This window comes from Dendropsophus ebraccatus, chromosome 9 (genome assembly GCF_027789765.1).
Source record: "Dendropsophus ebraccatus isolate aDenEbr1 chromosome 9, aDenEbr1.pat, whole genome shotgun sequence".
Lineage (NCBI taxonomy): Eukaryota > Metazoa > Chordata > Amphibia > Anura > Hylidae > Dendropsophus > Dendropsophus ebraccatus.
Window position 1 is genome coordinate 89,414,560 of NC_091462.1, and position 24,862 is coordinate 89,439,421.

The window sequence follows — 24,862 nt, forward strand, 5'->3', positions numbered from 1 at the left end:
AGTCACCCGACCGGCTCAGGAAGCGGGACCCGGCGCAATGAGGTGAGTATAGGGGGCTCTAACGGGGGTCGGGAGCCTGTCACCCCGGCACAGGTGGTGACAGGTCCTCTTTAATTTTGCCCATTTGAGGGTTGTTACAGATCTTCAGGCAAACAGTGTGTCTTTTAAAGGGGAAGTCCGCCGATTTTTAAGATTCCTCAGCACTTACCTATCCCCTTGCCCGCTGTTAGTGGTGGGACCGGCCTCGGGACCCCCCCCCCCCCCCGAAAGGTATTTCCCCCCAAATTGTGATGATGTCAGGTGACAAGGCCTGTCCCAGCTGATGAACTGGCAGCTCAGCCAATCATTGACTGGAGTGGTGTCCCGCCCCAAGTTAATGACTGGCTGAGTGACCAGTCCATCAGCGGGCTCATGTTGTATCAGCGCTGGAGATCCTGAAGCCCAGTGGGAGTCCTGAGGCCGGTCCGCCGCTCACCGTGGGCACCGGAGAGGTAAGTTCCTACTTGTAATCAATTTCCCCCTGCCAGCTGCTGAATTTTATAAAATGACGGCCTTCTCCTTTAACCTTATGATGTAACATGTGATGAGATGTCAGACATGAAATCTACAAAGATGATATTATAGACGGGAGACACTCACCCTCGATGTTGTCCTGTCCTCCCTGAAATAGGAAATAGAGAGAGTAAGCAGAGTGCGTTGCTATATTGTATAGAGCAGTCAGGTTACCTTGATGACACTGGATGGGACTGAATCCTCATCCTATTACCCAGGATTATTATCCCCCAATCAGGCAGATATTGCCCTGTGTTATAGTTCCATCAGTGTGCGGCTTGTGGGCTGATTCCTTATATACCTACTCCATGTAGTTGTGTCCATGGTGGGATGTGACCCTGTAATCCCATTGATACAAGTCACTATAACCTCTGAGCTGCTGTGCTGAGCATGAAATGTCCTTCTGTATATCTGAGCTATTTGCTTGGATGTTATAGGTGGGGGGTGGGGTTGGTTTGGGGGCCATTATTAAAGGGGTTATCCAGGAATAGAAAAATTGCTCTATGCAATTTCTCACATGGTCGTCTCCCAACTTCCTTTGCTGTTTGGCTGTGTCGGTGGTGTTTATGGTTTTACAGATACTGTTAAGGCTTATGGGCCATTGTAACTAAGCTGTGCTTCCCCAGAACTCTGGCTAGGGGAATCCCCTCCTTGTGCTCCTCACTTGCTGACTGTCCGTCTATCCAGAACCTTGATGATCTTTTTTTTTCTATTTATATCATGTTATCCATTTGTGAACCGACACACTTATGTATCTGAACACTTTTTGTGAAACATCTATTGAACACAAGGCACGTCCTGTTTTTTATGCTTGTACCTTCGGCATGTTTCCCTTAGCCACTTTTTTTTCATTGAATAATTTCGAAAAAAAAAAACAATTAATTGTATTGTATTGCATAAAAAGTCTCAGGATGCCCTTTTATTTTAAAAATGAAAGGGAAAATAAGATATCTAAGTACCTCAACAAGTAACGGGGGAGGGGCCTATGTTTTACACTATGTCTACAACATGGCCGCCATCTTGAAAGTCATCATATTGGATCAAGTTAAAGTGGTCAGGTAGTAGAACAAAGACGACCAGAATTCTTTCAGAAATGCATTGCCGCAATCATATTTGCAATATATCTTGTGGTTTAAACGTTGCAATGTTCCCTATGATGCACAGCTATTTGACATATTCAATGTGTTGCTCATGATGCTGAACACAGAGCTGAAACTGAACACAAAGCTTGAGTTGATATTGATGATATTACAAACCTGGTTGTGGCAATTGATTTTTGAGACGATTGTGTTACTTTGATATGCTACATGACCACCTTCCTATTGGAAAAATTTGTCTTGATCCAATATGGCCGCCCTACCCTGAAAGATTGGCCCTTCCCCCGTTACTTGCTGGATATTCAGATATGTCATTTTCCCTTTTGTTTCTGAAATACTTGACTTGTCATCCCAAGGCACAGAAATGCTTTGCCCGGGTTCGGCGTTCACCGATTTATCACATAGAGAATCTCCCATTCTATGGGGTCTGGATGTGTCTCTGGTCAGTAGATTATAAAGACTTTCTGGATTGTCATATACAGGCTTTGTTCTGTTCTTGTAGATTTGCTGCACAACTTTCTACAACTGTGTCATTTATTATTAAATCCGAGCCCATGCTGCACATACAGCCCCATTCATATGTACAGTATGGAACTGTCCCAGAAGTTTCTGCAGCTAATCTCTTGTGTCCAATCTTTCCTTAGAGTTCAGGAGCGGCAGTGGTCACGTGTTACATGCGGATTGTGTCAGTTCTCGCCTCAGGCAGCAGAAAAGCTAGAATCGGCCCTGGGGGCAGGCATACCTGGCTATGAGGGGCATATTTTGCTGCAGGGGTGGCATACCTAGCTATGAGGGGCATATTTTGCTGCAGGGGTGGCATACCTAGCTATGAGGGGCATATTTTGCTGCAGGGGTGGCATACCTAGCTATGAGGGGCATATTTTGCTTCAGGGATGGCATACCTAACTATGAGGGGCATATCTTGCTGCGGAGGGGACATATCTGTCCTCAAAGAGCTTTTCTGGCTGCAGGGGACATGACTGGCTATAATGGGCATTTCTGGCTGCAGGGGGTATACCTGCTACAGAGGGCATTGTATCTTACTACACTGGGCATATATGGCTACAAAAAGCATTCCCTCTAGCTACAGGGGGTGTCTCTGGTTACAAAGGGGGAATGTATCTGCCTACAGGGGGCATTATTATTGTGACAATTTTAAAGGGAACTTGTCATCCCGGCTGCCGGAGCAGAGCCCGCCCCCCCCCCCCCCCCGATTGAGCCCCACAATAAGGACTTTATCCAATATTATGTTACAGGGGATATACTGTTTATGCCTTGTTTTTTCTCCAGGTGGGATTGGCAGTGCCGGCTCTGATCCTTTGTGCTGTTTAGTATCATTTAATTGTGTTACTGCATCATTCTTGTGAATACGCTGCAGTAGTGCAATGAATTTCCAACATGTGTGAACACAGCCCTAATTTTACTGCAGAGTTTTGCACAATCAGTGAAGTTGCAGCAGCTGCTTCTGTCTGCTCAGAGATGGTGAATCACTCAGGGGATTGGGAGATCAAGCCAAGCCTCCTGTGACATCACACCCTGCTCCCTGTCTGCATCATCAGCCTGTGCTCAGCAAACACACACAATGTGAGACAGAAGCATGGAAGATTTGTCTCCTAAGTTGGGAGAGCAGTGAGAGCAGGAGACAATGTGAACTGGCACAGAGGACATTTTTCTTCACTTCCTGCATTTCTATCAGCTACCAGTGTGGCAGATACGGTAATACATTATATAGACACATCTAACTTTTAATGCCGCTCAGCCCTCCTTTTCCTCCTGTGACGCTCACTCCTCTGTCTCCCTCCCGTGCCGCTCACTCCTCCCTCTCCCTCCCGTGCCGCTCACTCCTCCCTCTCCCTCCTGTGCCGCTCACTCCTCCGACTCCCTCCCGTGCCGCTCACTGCTCCATCTCCCACGTGTGCCGCTCACTCCTCCCTCTCACTCCCGTGCCGCTCACTCCTCCGTCTCCCTCCCGTGCCGCTCCCAAAATATAAGAACCCCCCCCCAAAAAAAAAAAAAATTAAGACAGCGTTCCTCTCTGGGAACAAAAATGAACCCTTAGAGCAGTGCTTCTCAAACTGTGAGGCGCCCCCTAGTTGTTGGTGAGGCCCAGCTGTGGAGCCAGTTTTCACAAAAGTAACTATGATCTGCACAGTCCTTTTGCTGCTTGCAAAAACCTCCATTTTAGCAACATTATTTTATGTTGTACTTGCTTTATTAGCATATAGATCTTGGGAGAGGGGTGAAAGGGTAGCCCTAGCATAATTTTTATGGTTCAAAATATTTTTATTTTCATGAATTTTCATACAAGAAACATACAGTCATATTGGCAATGAACAAGGTATGAAGCCAAACAGCGATGCGTGCACACCAACAAATGCAAGAAGAACGCGATCCATAGTATTAACAGTGTTAACAATGAAAACACGATGAGAACGGAACGCAGCACACTCTAGTGCATGCCATACCCAATGCATTCCCCCAACTTAAGGAGTTCACTATGTGTGAAGAGTAGAGCTGAAAAGGAGGGATTAAAAGAAGAAAGAACAGAAAACGGGAGGCCATGCTTACATTCTGCAACGCATCGTTATACCTAAATGTTATGAATACCGTTCCTTTACCCTAACCTAAGGGCAAGAGAAATGGAAAGAAAAAAACAAGAACTCCATCAACAACAAAAAAAAAAAAAGGGGGCATGGGGGGGGGAACCCCCCATCCACCACGGATAACAAGACAAACATATATACGAAAGGGAAGGGGGGAAAGGAAGACACACAGGGGACAAACAGGGGGGAAGGAAAGGAGGGGTAAGGGAAAGAATCCACCGCGCCAAATCCATCAGGTCTCCGATATCCTTAAGAAGTCACAGCCTACCCCCTTAAAGCGTAGGCCCCGCCAACCATGTGGCAAGCTCCGGAGACTCTTTAAAGAGAATCCATGATCTCCATCTACGATTAAATTTGGACCCTATATTATGTTCCTCAGACCTCAACTCCTCCATACGCATGATTAGGTTAAAGGCCTCTACCCAGTTGCTTCGGGAGGGGGGAGCCTGTGACTTCCACAATCTCGGTATAATCTGCCGGGTTGCCACCAGGAAATACCCCAGGAGATCCTTCTTGATTTTGGAAAGAGGGCCAGGCAACACAGAGAGAAGAGCCATTTCTGGAGTAAAGGTTATGGATGACCCTGTAACCTTGTTGTATAGGTCCTGAACCCCTCTCCACAACAAGGCCACCGGTGCGCAGGACCACCATATATGCGTCATGGAACCCACCGCCGAGGAACATCTCCAACATTGGTTGGACGCTGAGGGATACATTTTATGTAACTTTTCTGGTGTCCTATACCATTGGGTTAGAATTTTGTAGTTGAGTTCCTGAAGTCTACTGGACACTGATAATTTATGTGTCAGAATAAAAGACTTAGACCACTCTTCATCGGTAAGCTCTCTACCCAGTTCTCCATGCCAGGCGGCCTGGAACCCCAAGGGCAGGTCCCCTGTCCCTTCAGAAATAAGAATGCCATATATCAGTGAGATGGTGTGTGTAGGGGCCTCAGTGGCCACACAGAGGTGTTCAAATGATGTCAAGGAGGCTGTCAACACCGCCAAGGGAGCCAAGGACCTAATTTTCCCTTTCAATTGCAGATAATGAAGCCACACGCCCCCCCGCATGGGTCCCTCGCCCCTGATGTCATTCAGGGATCGGACCCCTGTCGGGCATAACACATCTCGCACCCTCGGCGTGATAGAGTCCCCTCCAGGAAATAGAGGAGAGCCATGTAAAAACTGAGGGAAGTGCGGGTTCCCTAACAGTGGGGTGAGTGGGCCAGGGATAGTGGCAAAGCCATTTTTAACTGCGAAGCGTCTCCAGGCCCTGAAAAGGGTGGACAGCATAGGCGATAGCCCCAGATCCCCCACCGCCACTGCACCAGGAATCCAAAAGACTCCCCTAGCCTTATGCGCATTAATCGAGTGTTCAATCTCCACCCATAGTTTAGAACGACCATGATGGTGGAGATCCAACACACAGGTGGCTATAGCCGCTCTATGATAGAGAGTGAAATCCGGTATGGCAGCTCCACCCCTATGTTTTGCCCTGACCAGTAAGGCATGTCCAAGTCTAGCCCTGGAGTTCCCCCATATAAATTTAGAAGCGAGTCGTCGGAGCTTCCTCAGGAAAGAGCCTGGAACACTCAGAGGAACCGTCTGAAAGACATATAAAAACTTGGGTAAGGAGTCCATTTTCAGTGCGCTCATTTTACCAAACCACGATAATGGTAGGGAGCTCCAGTGTTGAAGATCCTTCTCCATTTGGGCCAATATAGGTTTGTAATTTAGCTCAAAGAGAAGGGTTGGATCGGCCGGTATCGTCACCCCCAAGTATTTAATGTGATCAGACCTCCACCTGAATGGGAAGCTATCCCGCAGAGCCTCAACCTCCCCGGCTGGAACTGTGATGTTCAGGATATCTGACTTTTGAAGATTCACTCTAAAATTACTTAGCACCCCGAAAGTCTCAAACTCTTTTAATACACTAGGGAGACTGAGTCGCGGAGAGGACAGGTAGAGTAGTAAGTCATCAGCGAACAGGGAGAGCTTATGTTCTCGCTGTCCCACCTGCACCCCACGCACCGAGCCATTCCCCCTAAGAGCATTGGCCAATGATTCCATTACCAGTATGTACAGGGAGGGGGATAAAGGACATCCCTGTCTGGTGCCATTCGAAACCCCAAATGGACCAGACAGGGAGCCGTTAACTCTGACCTGAGCAGAGGGCCCCTTGTATAAGGCCATGATACGATCTATAAATTTAGGGCCCAACCCAATAGCTCGCAGCGTCGCCTCCAGGAAGCCCCAATGGACTCTGTCAAATGCCTTCTCGGCGTCAATGGATAAGAGGCACAGGGGGCTTCCCGAGAGGCGGGCTCTGGAGATCAGGGAGATTGTTTTGATAGTATTATCTCGTGCCTCCCGGCACGGAACAAATCCCACTTGTTCCAAATGAATCATACCTGGTATATGTGGTTGTAAGCGTAGAGCCAGCATTTTAGAGTAAATCTTCAAATCAATATTGATCAAGGATATGGGCCGGAAGTTCCCGCATAGCGTGAGATCTTTGCCAGATTTTGGCAACACCGTTATGTGCGCCCTAAGGGCCTGCGTAGGGAAGGGACAGTCCCCCGAAATAGCGTTGAAGGCAGACAACATTAAAGGAGCCAAGGACTCCCCAAGAACTTTATAAAATCTAGGAGTAAGCCCGTCAGGGCCCGGGCTTTTGCCTGCCTTCAACGCCTTCAAAACAACTGCCATCTCCTCCGACGTGAAGTCCCCCTCCATGGCAGCGGCCTCAGGTGCGGCAATCTGTGCCGGCGCATGTTCCGCCAAGTAAGCATCTCTGTCCGCTATCTTATCTGGAGACTCGCCACTCCCGGTCTGCAGGTTATATAGGGAAGAATAATACCTCCGGAATTCCTCCAGGATCTCAGAGGTGGAGTGCACTACACCCTTAGAGGGGGAGTGAATAGAGAACAGGTATGACTGGGATGCTCTAGGATGTAATGTTCTTGCTAAAAGCCTGCCACTCTTATCCCCATATTCGAAATAATTGCATCTCATTTTATCACGAAAGCACAGGGATCTTTTATCTAAAATGGATAAGATGGCTTGTCTAAGAGAAAGGATCTCGGCAGTTAGGGCAGATGTAGGTGTGGACTTGTTTGACGTCTCTCTGTGGTCAAGATCCGCCAGCAGCTTCTTTAACCTGGCAGCGTTCTCCCTCTTGAGACGTGCGCCATGGGAGACAAAAATGCCCCTGAGAACACATTTAAGCGCTTCCCACTTAATTGGTGGACTTGTGGGATCCTCTGCATGGACTCTCTCAAATTCGGCTATGGCCTTTTTGATGTCAGAGAGGCAAGGAATGTCATTTAGGAGATTATCATTCAGGCGCCAATTATAACCTCCCGAGCGGGGGAACGCCTGTCCAAAAGATCCCAAAACTGGGGCGTGATCAGACCACAGAAAGACGTCAATGGAGGCTCTAGGACCACAGTCCAGAAGGGCATGGGAGATAAAAAGGTGATCTAGCCTACAGTAGCTGTTATGGGCCTGGGAGTGATGACTATAATCCTTGACTCCCGGGTGCAACAACCTCCAAAGGTCGACCAGGTGCAGTCGGGACAGCTCCTTTTTAAGTCTACGGATGGCATTCTTAGGGACAGAGGACCTACCTGTCGAGGAATCCAGGACTGGGTCGAAACATAGGTTGAAGTCCCCACCCAAGGCAATATTGGAACCATCTGCAAAGTTCGCTAGCTCCTGCAGCACTTTGAGGCCAAAGGCCACTTGTCCCTGGTTTGGGAAGTAAACATTGGCAAGCGTTAACACGGTAGAAGATAACTTAATTTTTACAAATAAAAATCTGCCCTCAGTATCCCGTTTCGTATCTATGATCTCGTGCTGTAGCGCCTTATGCAATGCGATAGAGACACCACAAACCTTCCTATCGGGGTGAGTCCCATGAAGCCAAGTGGTGTAGTATTTGGAGGAGCATTTCGGAGTATTTTGGGCTGCAAAATGCGTCTCCTGAAACATGGCCACCATTACTCTTTTCTTGTGCATGCGGTACAAGATTTGTCCCCGTTTTGAGGGATTATTGAGGCCCCTGACATTATATGTACAGATTGTTACACTAGCCATAAGGATGGACTAAGGAGCGGCATAGCATGAGACCTCTTTTCTGGCCGGCAATAGGGGAGAAGGAAAAAAGGAAGTAAAAGGAATGGAGGGAAAAAGAGGGGGGGGAGGAAAGGGAGAGGGGGGGGGAGGAAAGGGAAGGGGGGGGGGGGAGAAGACGAACCAGACACGGACAGACCAACACAAGACAGGCATAACAAACACAGAAACATCACAATACGCCTAATACGAAGGAACTAACAAACAAAATTGAGACAAAGACGTCTCTAAGGCACCCTAATAGACTAATGTCTCTGACAGCCTTTGCTGTCTACCCTATGTGGGGAAGAGGAAGGTCAGGCGGGAAGCAACGTATCCCCCTCCACCATAATAAAATAACCTTATATAAACCATAAATTCAGCAAACTATGTACTCAAAGCTAATTCAGCAACACCCTGCAACACATGAAAAGAAATGCAAACAAATATGCAGCAGAAAGTGTTCATGGTGTCTTCTCCCTTTGACGGCGCGCCTTCCGCTGGGATCTAGGTTCCACCCGCTGCCAACTCTCTCCTGGTGGTGGAATGGGCAAACTGCAGACCGATGGCCAATCAGGGAGTGACAGCATAGGGATTTCAAACGTTCCTAGAAATTGAGGAAGGTCCCCCAAGGACCGAAACACAGCCGATTTCCCATCCTTCCTGGCATGCAATTGGAATGGGTAACCCCATCTATAGGAGATATCTTTCTCGCGGAGGGCTGTCAGGATGGGACGCACCGCCTTGCGCAATAGCAAAGTACGTCTCGCCAGGTCCGGTAGCAGAATCACCGAGCAACCCTTAAAAGTCAGTTCCTTGATCTCTCGCGCCCTGTGAAGGATAGCTTCCTTTTCTTTATAGAAATGGATCCTGCAGATTATGTCACGTGGGCGCTGTGGATCTGTGGGTTTAGGGCCCAGGGTGCGATGTATGCGATCAATCTCTATCTTGTGTTCTGGGGGACTCTGCAGCAGATCAGAAAAGAACTCCATAGCCCATTCCTCTAGTAGCGCTGGGCCTATCTCCTCAGTCAGGCCTCTTATACGCAAATTGTTGCGACGGTGGCGATTCTCCAAATCGTCAAGATGGAGCTGCATCTCCGCAATCTGAGTGGCATTATGGAGAATCGCTTGCCTGTGCTGATCAAGAACAGTATATGTCCGTTCCTGGGCCTCTTCGGCCTCCACAAGCCTGTGGCCCAGTGAATGTAAATCTTTATGAATGGCGGCCAAGTCCTGTTTATGGGACGCTTCCAAATTGGCAAAAAGAGAGTTCATCTCAGATCTGGTGGGCATAGCCTTAAGATGTGCCTTCCAGTCCCAAGCATCGTCCTCTGTATCTCCCCTCTGCCTCCCCGGACTGACCTGTGCTGGTATAGTCTCCTGTGAGGCCGCAACATGTGCCCAAGATGGCGCCCGTGGCGCAGCTGAATATGACGGGCCGCGTGGCGAGACGACCGTGCCTGAGGGTCCAGCCGCTGGAGGGGAGCGGGTCCTCTCTGCTCTCCCGGGATAATCATCTGCCAGGCTGGATGCGTCTGTCCCCGCCGGGGACGATGCCGAGCAGGAAGGAGAAGATGGCGCCCTCCCGGCCTGCGAGCCCGCCATCTCGTCCGGCTCAGGGTTCGTGCGGGTGCTGCGGAGATAACGCTCCATAGAGCCCAAGCTGTCAGCTGGATTGAGGCCGCGGGTGTTCCTACGTCTCCTCCGCTAGCATAATTTTTAGCTTTTAAATATACTTTCACCACAGATGGTGAGGCCATGGCACCCTCTTGGTCAGTCTGGTGAGGCCCAGGCATTCCCTTGGTCTGGTGGGTGAGGGTCCAGTAAAAAAAAGTTTGAGAAGCACTGCCTTAGAGGACCCTGCCAATTTCAATTTTCGCGTTTTCGCTTTTTCCTCCTTGTGCTTAAAATGCCATAGCACTTGCATTTTTTCACCTAGAAACCCACATGAGCCCTTATTTTTGTGCCACTAATTGTACTTTACAATGACAGGCTGAATTTGTTCATAAAGTACACTGCAAAAGCAGAAAAAAATTCAATGTGTGGTGAAATTGAAAAAAAAACAAAACATTTTTTTTTATTTGGAGGGTTTTTGTTTTTACGCCGTTCACCCTGGGGTAAAACCGACTTGTCATATATGTTCCTTATGTCGTTACGATTACAACAATATGTAACATGTATAACTTTTATTTTATGTGATGGCTTTTAAAAAATTGAAACCATTGTTAACAAATATACGTTCCTTAAAATCGCTCCATTCCCAGGCTTATAACGCCTTTGGTCTATGGGGCTGTGTGAGGTGTCATTTTTTGCGCCATGATGTTTACTTTCTATTGGTACCTTGATTGTGCAAATGCGACTTTGATCGCTTTTTATTACAATTTTTCTGGATTTGATGTGACCAAAAATGCGCAATTTTGCACTTTGGGATTTTTTGGCGCTTACGCCGTTTACCGTGCGAGATCAGTAATGTGATTAATTTATATTTTGGGCGATTACGCAGGCGGAGATACCAAACATGTTTACTTATTTATTTATTTTTATTACATGGGAAAAGGGGGGATTCAAACTTTTATTAGGGGAGGGGGCTTTTTATTAATAATAACACCTTTTTTTTTTTTTTTTTTACACACTTATGCTAGAAGTCCCCCTGGGGTTAGGGTTATTCCCCTTGGGCAACTTCTAGCATTACTACACTGATCTCTTATTGAGATCTATGCAGTATAGTTATACTGCATAGATCTGCCGAAAGCAATTGAGTGCCGAGCCTGGATCAGTGCCATTACGGCGCAGACCCCGGGCCAGGTCAGAAGCAGGGATCGCCCCACCACGATCACGTCGCACGGGGGGGGGGGGGGGGGGTTGATCTACCCACTAGACACCAGGGAATAGGCTGCAAAAAGTGTTCAGATGCAGCTGTCAACTTTGGCCCCGCTGTGAAGTCCCTAAGGCGACCCAGGACGTACAGGTACGTCTAGGGGATAATATAAGGCGCTGTCTTAATTTTGGGGAAACACGAGAGTACAAGGACCATATCGGACATTGCATCTAGTAATAGGAAGCTTATTTAGTTGCAAGGTGCATTGTATACGGCTATAGAGGCTTTGTATCTGGATATTGAGAGCATATCTGGCTACAAAGGGGACTAGATATAAGGCTATACTATATATATATGGCTACAGGTGACATTGCATTAGTTTACAAAGGCATATCTAGTTGTAAGAGCCATTGTAACTGGTTATGTAGGCGTTGTATCTGGCTACAGGGGGCGCACTGTATATGGCTACAGCAGATTCTTCACCTCATTCAGGTGGCATATATAGCTACAAAGGAGCATTGTCTCTGGCCACAGAGACCATTGCTGAGTATAGAGAGCATTGTCACTTGCTACAGGAGCATTGTGTCTGGCTACAGGGGTCACATCTATTTATCACAAGCATTGTATATTGCTACAAGGGGCAATGTATCTGGCTACGGGGCATAACTGATCCTGGAGGAATTATTAGTAACCACATTGTGCATTGTATCTGGCTACAGGGAGGGGGCATTACATCTAGTTGTAAGGGGTATTGTATCTGGGTATAAGGTATTGTTTCTGGCTACAGGGTTCATATCTAGCTAATAAGGAAATTCTATCCGGCTACAGGGGGCATCTCTGGCTACTTGAACTTTGTATCTCTATACAAGATGCATAATTTCAATATAAAAATCTGTCTGGCTCAAGGGAATATTGAAGCCACACGCGGCAAGCAACTTGCAGTGTGAACAGAGGCATTGGAGTGCTGCCAATTTCTGTTTTCTTCTCTGATGTCTTTTCTGTCACGTTCTTATTTAGTCCTCTCTCCTTATATTCTCAGCTTTAGAGACAGTCACATCTAGTGTGGTCCTTTCCAGCCACCATGCTTCTTTTCCTTCAATAACTTCTTTCTCTACCCTGGAGGAAAATAAAGTGGTTGGGTAGTGTACCTCTTCTTCTGCCCCACAGTCACCTGCAGGGCACTCTCCATCTGAGGGGATATGTCAGTATTTTGTAGTATAAGGGTTACATTAATACATATGTTGGCTTTATATTGGTAGAAAAGTTTATAATCATGTTAGGAAAATTCTATATCTGTACTAATTTTCTTATAACCAGTATATTTGATATACTCCCGCCTCTCCTCACCCGGCGGTTCTTCAAGTGCACCCCAGCGGCACCAAGATTGTGGATAGTGGGTGAGTACAACCGGAGGGACGGCAGGGGTGGCGGCCGGCCACTAATCTGTGTGGGGGGACCGCGGCCTGGGCGGCTGATTGGTAGTGTCTGTTGTGATGGCGGCCAGGTGCGGTAGTCAGTGCGGGGGGGGGGGGGGGGTGTATGTATAGACTGCACAGTACCACTTCCCTCAGTGTGTGTGTGTATATACACTGCACAGTACCACTTCCCTCAGTGTCTGTATGTATACACTGCACAGTACCACTTCCCTCAGTGTCTGTATGTATACACTGCACAGTACCACTTCCCTCAGTGTCTGTATGTATACACTGCACAGTACCACTTCCCTCAGTGTCTGTATGTATACACTGAACAGTACCACTTCCCTCAGTGTCTGTATGTATACACTGCACAGTACCACTTCCCTCAGTGTCTGTATGTATACACTGCACAGTACCACTTCCCTCAGTGTCTGTATGTATACACTGCACAGTACCACTTCCCTCAGTGTGTGTGTGTGTGTGTATATACACTGCACAGTACCACTTCCCTCAGTGTCTGTATGTATATACACTGCACAGTACCACTTCCCTCAGTGTCTGTATGTATATACACTGACTCAGAACCTGACTTGTAGACCACCTCACACATTCTAGTGGACTGTATATTGTTGTCAAGTTGCAAGCTTTTAAGTTCAAGTTCAGAAGAGTAAGCCTCATTAAAAGGCTAGCCAAGTGAAGCTGAAGTACTGAGTCAGACTGTATATGGTTGTCAAGTTGCAAGTTTCCATGTTGAACGTTTTCAAACTAAGGCCCCGTTCCCACTGAGAAAAGGTAGCGGAATTCCGCGGCGGAATTGTCCGCCGCGGAATGCCGTTAGCCTCCCGCTCATAATGGGAGTCTATGGGAGGCGCGCGCTCCTGCTCTGTACGCGCTGAAGAATGAACATGTTCATTCTTCAGCGCGGACAGGGCAGGAGTGCGCGCCTCCCATAGACTCCCATTATGAGCGGGAGGCTAACGGCATTCCGCGGCGGACAATTCTGTCGCAGAATTCTGCTACCTTTCCTCAGTGGGAACGGGGCCTAAGAAAAGAAAGAATCTAAAGGAGGATGCTGCCGTGGTCTCTGCACACAGTAAGTCCCATTTAACATAACATTAATTTTACATGTTTTAAAATGTTGGCGACCAAATATTCTATTTGGCGCCTAAATTTTTCAGGTTAGGAGCCAATGGCTCCTAGGTAAATTTTTTAGTCTGGAGCCCTGTACTATGTTACTGAGGAGGTATATAATGGGTTAAGTGTTGAACTTTAAAGAGATGTTAGATTGTCAAAGGTGCAGACGTGTGGAAATAAAGCTAACATGTCTGGTTGACCGCTCTTTGCACCTCTAGACAGGAAGCTTAACGCCTTGTACCTCTAGGCAGGAAGTTCACTTCTGTTTTTGTCTCAACTGTAACTTCTGTCTTAACCGCAAATATTCCTGTATATAATGCAAAGAGACGTTGTACTTCTTGCACTTGGTGAAAGCATTTCGTGGAAGCTGGGTGCCCTTGTTAACAAGTAATAAATCTTATCCTAAATTCAGATCATCCGTGTCCCGTGGTTGATAGACAAAGAAATTCTCCTGACATCTTGTTCCTTCGAGCCAGAATCCAACACCTCTTAGCCTCGTCACGGTCTGGGCTGAACGCCGTATACGGGAAAAAGTCCACAATCTTTTTTTGAACACCAAGCCCTCCAGCCTAAGATCGGTTGCAAACTGAGGCCAGTCCAACCGCGACTGAGGCAGGAGTGACGGATTCGAAAAATAGTTGGAGAATTTGGGAACGAGATCATCTGAATTCTGGTAAGAAACATTTTTTATTTTTTAAATTAATTTGATCAAAAGAGGAACGTGACCAAAAGATCATCATTGAACATCGGACGGTGACCTTTTGGGTAGCCCAGGGTTAGTCTGGCTTGTAGTGAAGCCAAGGACTGTAAGGCCTAAGGGATGAGAGGCAGCCTAGGTCAGTCTGGTTAGTTACAGCACCTCAGTCTGAATAGACTGTGTGCTTAAACTGTAAGGCCAAGGACTGCAAAGCCTAAGGACTGTACAGCTCTCCGTGCAGCACGTTAAAGATAAGCGCTGAGCTCTAAAAAATTTGTTCCTCCAAAATTGAACATAGAAAAATTCTCCAACCGACATGTCCTTATTGCCTAACATCCATAGTATTAATTAGACAGCTGTTACCAATACCAACACCTTGGAAGTTAGCCTTAATTTGTCCTGAGGTAAGAAACAGTGTATTTAAGACAGTAGGAAACTGACAAAGTTTAACCCTTAAGGTCCACGGTGTTCCCTCAGAATCATCACTCGGGGTACCTTTTCATACCCTGAAGAGAGATAAATTGTATACACCAAAGGAAACTCCAGACGGCAATTTTTTTTTTTTCAAATTCAAAAAGGGTTTTATTAAAGAGTTTTCAAAGTACAGAAAAACCGATAACAGAGTACAAAGCATACCAAATATACACAGAGCAGGGGTGGGCTATAGAACGTAGAGAGCCGGGTACAGCGCGCTGCACTGCCGGCTATTATGTGGAAAGACCTTGGGAGAGATTAAAGAGTCACTGTCGTATTTTTTTTTTTGCAGAAATCAATAGTCCAGGCGATTTTAAGAAACTTTGTAATTGGGTTTATTAGCCAAATCTGCCATTATCTGCATGTAAAAAGCCTTTTCCCAGGTCCCCCCCCTCCTTCCTCTTTTCCATCCACTCTGAAAAATCTGAAAATTGTGACTTGTTGCAGGAGACGTCCCCTGTCTGTTCTAGGGAGAGGGGAGGGGGGAGGAGGAAGGAGGGAGTTAGCCGGCAGCAGAAAGCAGATAACAGAGGATTACAGGCACGGAGCTGGGTGACAGCTGTAATCCGAGCTCAGACAGGTCACTGGTGATGGTCAGTAGAGATATCCCGTGAGGGATTTGTAGATTAACTCTTTGTTGTCCTGTTTTGGTCTTTTCTTTAGCTCTCTCCATAGGAGAACAATGAAGACAGGGGGGAGAGCTTCAAACTGCTTTTTCATGATAAAAATGCATTTTTCGGATAATAAACCCAATTACAAAGTTTCTTAAAATCGCCTGGACTATTGATTTCTGCAAAAAAAAAATTCACGACAGTGACACTTTAAGCCACCCATATCTGTAAGGACGTACGCTAAATGCTGTCTAGGGTGATGTAACAACTTAATCGTAGAATAACTAAGGCACTTGGCAACATCCTATCATAGTGCAATAAACCGATAGAAAAATGTCCGATTTATCGGTCTAAGGAGACAAAAAGAGGAGACAAAAGGAGGGGGCGGGGAGGAAGGGGAGGGGGATAGGGGTGGACGGGAGGGAGAAGCAGACAAGACTGAGAAGAATGACACGAGTTATACATAAGAGCCATACCTGTATGAGCCGCAGCAATCAGCGCCCCACAAGGTCCAGACGCCCTGGACCCGCACCAACCGTACACAGACTGCGCATCAGGGAGGGGAGAAAAAGGGGAGGAGGAGGGGGGGGGAAAGGTCGGCTACTCAGCTATGAGAGGCTGACAGTCCTGTACCGGGGGGATGCGAGGAAATCCAGCCAAGCAAACCACGTGGAAGTGTATGAGGAGGTCTCCTTCGGGGTCACCGCCAGAAGTTCCTCCATTCGCTGAATGTGGGAAACTTCCTTGAACCATTCCTCCAGGGAAGGAGCATCCGAGGATCTCCAATGCCTGGGGATTACGGTCTTCGCTGCTTGTAACAAATGTCGGGCGAGGGATTTTTTGTACTTCTGCTGCGCCATGGGGAACATAAATAGCAGGACAGATTCAGGGGTGTTGGGGATGAGGATACCCGTTATCTCCGAAATGAGGACCACTACTGTCCTCCAGAATGGCTGGAGGAGGGAGCAGCCCCACCAGATGTGTACCATGGTTCCAGGTGCACCGCTGCATCTCCAACACCTGTCTGAAACTGAGGGAAACCAAGTGTGTAGAGACACAGGCACCCTATACCACCGGGATAAGACTTTATAACATGTTTCCTGTGCTCTAGTGGCAATTGAGGCTTTGTGTGTAAGGAAGAAACAACGGGACCATTGCTCCTCCGTAAATTGTTTGTTAAGTTCTGTCTCCCATTTCCTGCAAAAAGAAGGAAGGTCCTCCGATCTAGCCGATATTAGGAGTCCATAAATGGCAGAGATGGGACGTGTAGGCGGAGACGGGGACATGCACAGGCGCTCAAAGTCTGTAAGGGGGCGGAAAAGATGTTTACCCCTGGACACGGAGGTATAGAAGTGAGTGAGTTGCATATAAGCAAATGGGGCCCTCGTGACTGGGGAGTCAGTAAGAATGGAAGCGAGAGGTTTAAGGGAGCTTTTATCCAGAACATGAGCGAAGCGTAGAGGAGAATGTTTGGAGAACCCCAGAAAGGGGGTGGACGAGTCACCAGGAGGAAATTCTGGGTGATCCGTGATAGGCAGCAAGGGGCCCAGGGGGTCGACAAGGGAGGAGCCAGTGCGGTCCATTTGGAGGCTAGCTAACGTGTGGCGGGTGGAAAAGGACATAGTGTGTGTGTCTGAGGGGGAGGGAGACCACAGCCATGGGAGTGTGGCAAGGGATTTGGAAGAGAGCGTCTGGGCCAAGCGGACCCACAGCTTCGTCTTTTCGTTATGAACCATGTCTAGGATCCGAGCGTGGGCACACGCCAGATAGTACAAGCGGCAGTCAGGGAGACCAGCGCCCCCCATGAGTTTAGGTCTGGTGAGTGTCAGTCTATTAAGACGTGCGCGCCCGGAGGCCCAAATAAAGGCTCCGAAGCACCTCTGGATCTGGTGGAAAAATGCAGAAGAGATAGAGATCGGGACCGTTTGCAGTAGGTATAGGAGTCGCGGTAATAAGTTCATCTTAACAATACTAATTCGGCCAAACCAAGAGAACTCAGGACGATCCCACAGTTCCAGATCTTTGCGAAACTGTGAGAGAAGGGGGGAAAAATTGGTTGAAAAGAGAAGAGTGAGGTCGGGCGGGATTTTGATCCCTAGATATGTGATGCCTGTGGCGGGCCAGACAAAAGGAAAAGATGTTCGCAGAGACGAGACTAGGTGGGGGGGCAAGGAGACGTTGAGGGCCTCTGACTTGGACAGGTTTATTTTAAAGTTCGACCATGCTCCGAACCCCGATAAACTAGCCATCAGGGAGGGAAGGGAGGTCAGTGGATCCGTGACATAAACCAGTAGGTCATCAGCAAAGGCTGAACATTTATATTCCACCCCGCCTACGGTAATGCCATGAATATTAGGATCTGCACGTATAGAGGCCATCAAGTGCTCCATGATCAGGATGTAGAGCAGTGGGGATAAGGGGCATCCCTGGCGGGTGCCGTTGTGTATGGAAAACGGGGCTGAAAGCGTTCCATTGATTTTCAATTGGGCTTTCGGGGATTGATAGAGCGCCAGTACTTTGGAGCAAAACACAGGGCCCAGGCCTATAGTTTGGAGGGTGTGCGCCAGGGAGGACCAGGATATCCTATCAAAGGCCTTCTCGGCGTCTACAGATAAAATCATCAGAGGGATCCGTTGCGTACGCGCCAGATGCATGATGTCAATAGTCTTGATGGTATTATCCCTGGCCTCCCTCCCCGGCACAAACCCAACCTGGTCCAAGTGAATTAGAGCAGGGAGCAGGGTGTTAAGACGGTTGGCCAAAAGCTTTGAGTAGATTTTGAGATCCACATTCAGGAGGGAGATGGGGCGATAGCTACTGCATAATTGGGGGTCTTTACCGGGTTTAGGTATGACAACGACGTGGGCCAGTGTTGAGTGTGTAGGAAAAGGCGAATCTGGGGAAATGGAATTGAACGCGGACAGTAGAAGGGGAGCTAACAGCGACTGAAGTTCCTTATAAAATTTGGCGGTGTAGCCATCCGGCCCAGGGCTTTTCCCGCCTGGAAGGTCCCGGATCACCAAGGCCAATTCCGAAGAGGAAAAAGGGTCCTCTAACGAGGCTACGATGTCATTTGGGAGGGAGGGGAATGGCGAAGGTGGGGGGACAGTAAAAGTCGGGGACGGGAGGTGGTATAGCTCCGAGTAAAACGAGTGGAATTGGGCGAGAATATCCTGAGTGGTTCGGGCAATAGAATCAGTATTGGTTTTGACCGAGGGTATGTGGGACTGGGCCATACGTGCTCTCAACGATCTGGCTAACATCCGTCCACTCTTGTTGCCGTATTCGTAAAAGCGGCTTCTACATACTTGGATGGCTCTACCCCACGAGGCTTCAAGCAGTCGCTTAACCTCCAGTCTAGCCACCTGCAGTTCTCTAAGAACCGAAACTGAGAGTGCCCGTTTATGAGCCAGTTCGAGCCGAGAGACCTCTTGCAGTGCCCTGGATAACTTCCGTGCCTTGTCCCTCTTCAATCGCGCCCCGTTTTTCATCAGGACCCCGCGGAGGACACACTTTAGAGCTTCCCACTTCACATAGGGGGCTGTGGGGTCATCTGCGTGGTCCTGTATGAAATTGGCAATAGCTTGTTTGAGGTCTGACATACAGACCACATCCGTTAGAAGAGATTCGTTCAATCTCCAGGACCAGGCAGATCTAGTGAGGTTGGGCAATTGGAGGGAGCAAAAGACGGGGGCGTGATCTGACCAGAGGATGTTTCCAATTGTGGAAGAGGACACCCAGGCCAGGGCGCTATGCTGCACCATGATGTAGTCCAGACGACTGTATGTGTCGTGCGGGGACGAATAAAAGGTATAGTCGCGATCCGTGGGGTGCAACGTCCGCCATGCATCGCAGAGCTGGAGTTGCAGGAACGCTCTTTTAACTCTCTTAATCGAAGAATAAGAGAGCCCAGACCGGCCAGTGGAATTGTCCATGGTAGGGTCCAACGTCAAATTAAAGTCTCCGCAAAACACAACAGTCCCCCGGAGTGTAGGTAGTGCCAAGTCAACCAATTCTACCAAGAAGTCTGTTTGGCCTTGATTGGGGGCGTAGGCGTTTATAATAGTAATTTCGTGACCCGCGACAGAGAGGGATAGTATTATGTAGCGGGCGCCTGGGTCAGCAGTGGCCTGTAAGACCGAGCACGGGAGGGAGCGATGGATAGCAATCGCCACTCCTTTGGACCTAGAGTCCGAATTGTCAGCAAAATGCCATTGAGTATAGTGTTTATGTTTGATATTGGGTGTGTGACCTACTTTAAAATGAGTCTCTTGAAAGCAAGCTATGTGTATGTTTTTCTTGTGGAGATGGTGCAGTATTTGGGCTCGCTTTTCTGGGGTATTCAGCCCCTTCACATTAAAGGAGGCTATGCGCAGTTCCGCCATTACTCACAAGTCAGTGGTGCGTTCCAGGGCGTCCGGGGAGGGCAAGGAGAGGCTCCGGTGACAGTAGTATGTATTACCTGAGGGGAAGGGAGATAAGAGGAGTGAGAAGAGAAGAAGAAAAGCGTTACAATAACAAGGGGGAGGTAGGGAAGGGGGGGGGAGAGGCACGAAAGGTGAAGACAGAGTATAAGCAGTAGTAAAGCAACTGCTGCGGCAGCTAGAGAGGTCAGAAACTTCGGAGAATACACGTCCGGGGGAAATCCCGAACCGTCTCCCACCTATTTGGGGAGAAGAGGTAGACAGGTGGAACAGACAATCGAGAGAATTGAGGACCAGTCCTAGGCCTAATGGAAAATAGACAGTGAGAGTACTGATAACAGGCTAGAATAAGTAATAACAATAACACAACCGGCTCTGAAGGGAGCCACATGGTATCAGTAGGGGGAAGACAACCAGGGAAGCGAGATATATGCATAACTAAAAAGTGGGGGGGGGGTATCAAGTCAGCTGATGGCTCGAAACCAACACGCAATCTAGAGCCAATAATCCCAGTGGGCTACAGAGTTCAGCCAACGGAGGAGGAATGGGCTCCGGTGTCCATTCCCTCAGAGGGTCTCGGGGGTCTGTGTCTCACGTCGCGGCGTCTGGGGGTGCGTGGAGGGAAGCCCCCAGGGGGGTCCTTCTGAGGACCCTGGAGCTGCCGCGGTGATGGACGCTTCTGCGGGGCAGAGGTGAGGGAAGGCCATTCTGGAAGAATAATATTAGGCAGGTCCAGGTCCTGGAGAAAGCTTGGTAGGTCATCTGGAGAACGCAGGGTGGATGTTCTGTTTCCCCTACGGACCGAGAGAGCGAACGGGAACCCCCAGCGGTATGGGATGTTTCGGTCCTGAAGAACTGTCAAAAGCGGTTTTAGTGCGGCCCGTTGTGCTAAGGTATGACGGGAGAGATCGGCAAACAAGAAGATTTGGTTGTCTTTATAAAAGAGTTGTCTCCGCCGTCTTGCACTCTGCAGGATTTCCTCCTTAGTAGAATAGAAATGCACGCGGCATATGACATCGCGTGGCCTCTGATCGTCCGGGTTGATGGGCCGCAGCGCTCTATGAGCCCTATCAAGTTCGATGTGATTATCCGGAGGGCGATCAAGTAAGTCATTAAAGATGGAGGTTAAAGTGGCAAACAAGTCCCCAGGGGCCACAGACTCAGGTAGACCTCTGACGCGGAGGTTGTTTCTCCGACTCCTATTTTCTATATCATCAAGGTGCTGTTGCAAAGTGAACAATTGGTCTGAGTGTTGTCGCACTTGGGACTGGAGGGCTTGTACTGTAGAGGAAGATGATTCCTGAGTGGATTCAATGGAAGACACTTTAGCTGAGAGGGAGGTAAGTTCAGAGCGGAATTGGGCAAACTCCTGTCTGCATTCTTCCACAATTTGCTTAGTCAGAACGGTGAAATCTTCCTTAGTGGGCAGAGAAGAGACCAGAGAGCGGAGATCCGCCAATGTGACGGGGTTGTCGCCAGCGGAGTGTGGGGCTTGTGAAAGAAGGGCTGAGTGAACGTCTCTGTGAAGTAACGGTGAGGGACAGGAGCGCAAGATAGCGGGCGTATTATCCAAGCTGTTAGCGCCCACTGGAGAGCAGTCAGGAGGTAGTTGGATCTGCTGCTGATAACAGGGCATGGGTTGCAGGACAGTCCCAGCAGGGGACACAGTCAGGTGTTGAGGGGGAGAGGTGCTCCACGATGAACCTGTTGACCAGTGAGGGGAAGGCACAGCACATAATACAGGCACGGAGGAGGACAATGGAGGTGGAACATTCCATTCAGCATACTGTGGAAGCCTGGTAGGATTGAGCTGTGCTGTCTGGCTGGGGGAGTGAGCGGGGTTAATCAGTACATTCAGCGCTGGTCTCAGGGGCTGGGAGCATTCTCCAGTGATCAGGTCCATTAAGTGAGGAGGAGAGGAGGCAGCAGGGCTCTCCAAGTCACAGCCAGCCAGGTGGTGGGGCTGGGGCAGGTGTTTGGCCGGACTAGAGGCTGAGCTGGCGGGTGCCCGCCCCAGTGGTGGAGAGGAGGCATCAGCAGGCTCTGCCTGAACAATGGGGGAAGGGTCCCCCGAGGGCATGCTCTGCCGGGCATCGGCATGTGCGGCGTGCCGCAGGCTGCTGGGGTCACAATCCAGGGGCTGTGAGGATTCCATCTGCCCGTCTGGGAGAACGAGCTCTCCTACCTGCGTTTCGCGCCGGCGGCCATCTTGGAAGGCACATGTGCGGTCCCCGTCGGCGGCGCCATCTTGCAGGAGAGGAGACCGGGGAGTCAGGGAGCGCTGCAGGCTGGAGCGGACGTCCGGGTCTATCCCCAGGGCTTGTGGTGAGTAGGGGCGTTGTGGGGCCGATGGCCGCATGGAAGACCCGGGAGCCGCAGCGGTGTCGCCGGTGTAAGAGGCCGCGGCGGCCATGTCCAGGGGCCGGTCACCAGTAGATGGAGGCTGGGACCGGGTAAAATATGTCCCAATGTCGGGCTGAGGTGATGAGGGGTGGTTGGAGAGCTTCCCCTTCGCCTTCTTCGCTGTCTTCCCCATGCTGACAGCCTGTAATGCACCGTGCTGAGTAGAGCCTGGACGGAGCTCAGAGGATGCACGTCCTCACACCACCATGTCTAGCCACGCCCCCCAGACGGCAATTTTTTATGCCAAGGAGTGTCCAGCGAGATCGAGGAGGATCTAGATCGTTAATGTGTTTTGGGCCCTTTGTCTTGTCTGTTAAATTGGTGAAACTCTGTTCAGTGTTATTGAGTTTAAATGTGTCCTGTCTTTTCGCCTAGACCTCAAGGCCAATAGAAACAACATTTTTGTTTAGTCAAACATATGAGGCTCTCTGAATGATTTATGTGTATGAATGAAAATGAGGATTAAATCATAAAATGCTGCGTGTATAAGGGAGCCCATTAGGTGTGGTTTTTATGTCTACTGAGCCCGAGACAAAATTGTGAGTGGATGTGAATTGTTTTGAAGGTTTGGTCCTTTTGTGTTGTGTTTCCTTGTTATCACATCTTATTTGTTTTGTTTCCTCCTGGAAAATATTTTTGATACAAAAGATGTCTTCTAGACCTAAGACGTACTCCGTGCATGTAAAAAGGTATGGTACCTAGAAAATTGGAATAAGAGTTAATAACCAAATTAATATATACTGCAGTTTTTCGGTATTGCCTTATATTTTGTTGTTTTATAAGATTTAATAAGTTTAAGATTATATAGTGATTACTTAGGGTAATGCAGAAGAGATTCCAATTTGGTTTCCTTGATTAGAGGATATTTAAGATTAATTACCATATTTATTTACTAAGTGTAAGGAATTTTTTTGTTGTGAAATGGTAAAATGATGTATGTGATTTCCTCTATGTAACAATTGAAAGTCTAACCCTTGAATAATACATCATTAAGGCCGGATTGTGTGATTGAAAAATAATAAAGTCTAAATAGATAAATAAGTAATTCCATGGTTTCACCTAGTGGTCAGAAGAGAATAAGAAGGTTACAGACATATACATATTTGACCTACTTATAATCTTTATTTTTGTAACCCGTTAGTCATTTGGGCTGATACAGATTGCAGAGATAATGGAAAGTACAACACTGTCTGTTTCCTTGGAAAATGCTTATTATGTTGAGGAGTACTTTCCATCCAAAAACAATGTACAATACAGCAATCACACATCCATAAGATATAGAGATGTATGCTTCACAATGATCTACTCGCTGTTCTGTTTACTGGGAGTCATAGGGAATGGTCTTGTAATCTGGGTTGGGATTTTTAAAATGAGAAATACGGTCACCGTGTTGTGGTTTCTTAGCTTGGCCCTAGCTGATTTCACGTTTTTATTGCTGTGCCCCTTGATGTATGTACAAATGTTTTTTGGGTATAAAAAACCCGACATTGTGTGTAAGGTAATTGATTTTTCATTGTACCTCAACATGGGAGTCAGTGTTCTCCAGATTACAGTGATCAGTGTAGATCGATGTATCTGTGTAGTGTTTCCAGTATGGTGTCAAAACCACAGGAGGCCGAAGCCGGCTTATACCATTGTTCTGATAATATGGATGATATCTTCTGCTTGGTTTGTGGTTGCTATAAGGTATTCAAAAGCAGCTGATATTAATGGTAGAAATGTATGTATAGTTGAGATAAATGAGTCCAGTTATGCAAGGAAAACAACTTTACAATTTGTGCTCTCTTTTCTCTTACCTTTTATCATTATTGTTTTTTGTTACATTATGATAGTTTGGCGAGTTAAAAGGAGAAATAACACGGTGTCTTATCTACCTCTAAGGACTATTGGAGCTGTAGTGCTGGTCTTCTTTGTCTGTTGGTTCCCCAGTCATCTATTTTTTCTTATCCTTATATTTGGGACAAGCGTATCGATTTCTTATGTAGATGATTCTATATATTTATTCACCATACTCCTTGTCATCCTTAATAGTTGTATTAACCCTATCCTCTATGTTTTTATTGGTCGAGATTTTAAAGAAAAGTTGTTTGGCTCCTTCCAGGCTAAGTTGGAAAAAGCATTTATAGATACTCACAGGTCAGGCCTCGTGAAACAGGAAAAGTCTATGCCACATTGAAACTTTGAAACTTAGATTAAGACATAGAGGAAAGAGAGAAGAAGAAAAATATTGAATGGGCTTAATAGAATTTAATGGTATTATATTTTTTTGCAGAGACTTGATAGCAAAATATTTCTGCTAGCCTGGCTTATTATCATTGATATCATCATTGATTTTTGTAAACAAGTAAATGGGGAACCTCATGAGAGTCTGCAATAACATTCTTTTAATGAAAGTTTGTAAAGTTTTCAGTAGTGCAGTGCAGGGGTGCGTATATGTATGTGTGTATTCTGAATTGTTGATTATATGATCATTCCTCAGTGCTTTCCTATTATGTGTCTATATTATTATTACTTTAA

General features: G+C 47.7%; 1 protein-coding gene across 1 annotated transcript; it reads left to right on the forward strand.

Moving 5' to 3' along the window:
- The first annotated feature begins 23,516 nt into the window (after positions 1 to 23,516).
- LOC138801820 (chemerin-like receptor 1) lies at positions 23,517 to 24,521 on the forward strand. Its single transcript, XM_069984917.1, has one exon. It carries the CDS (start codon positions 23,517 to 23,519, stop codon positions 24,519 to 24,521), a length of 1,005 nt encoding a protein of 334 aa, XP_069841018.1.
- The last annotated feature ends 341 nt before the right edge of the window (positions 24,522 to 24,862 follow it).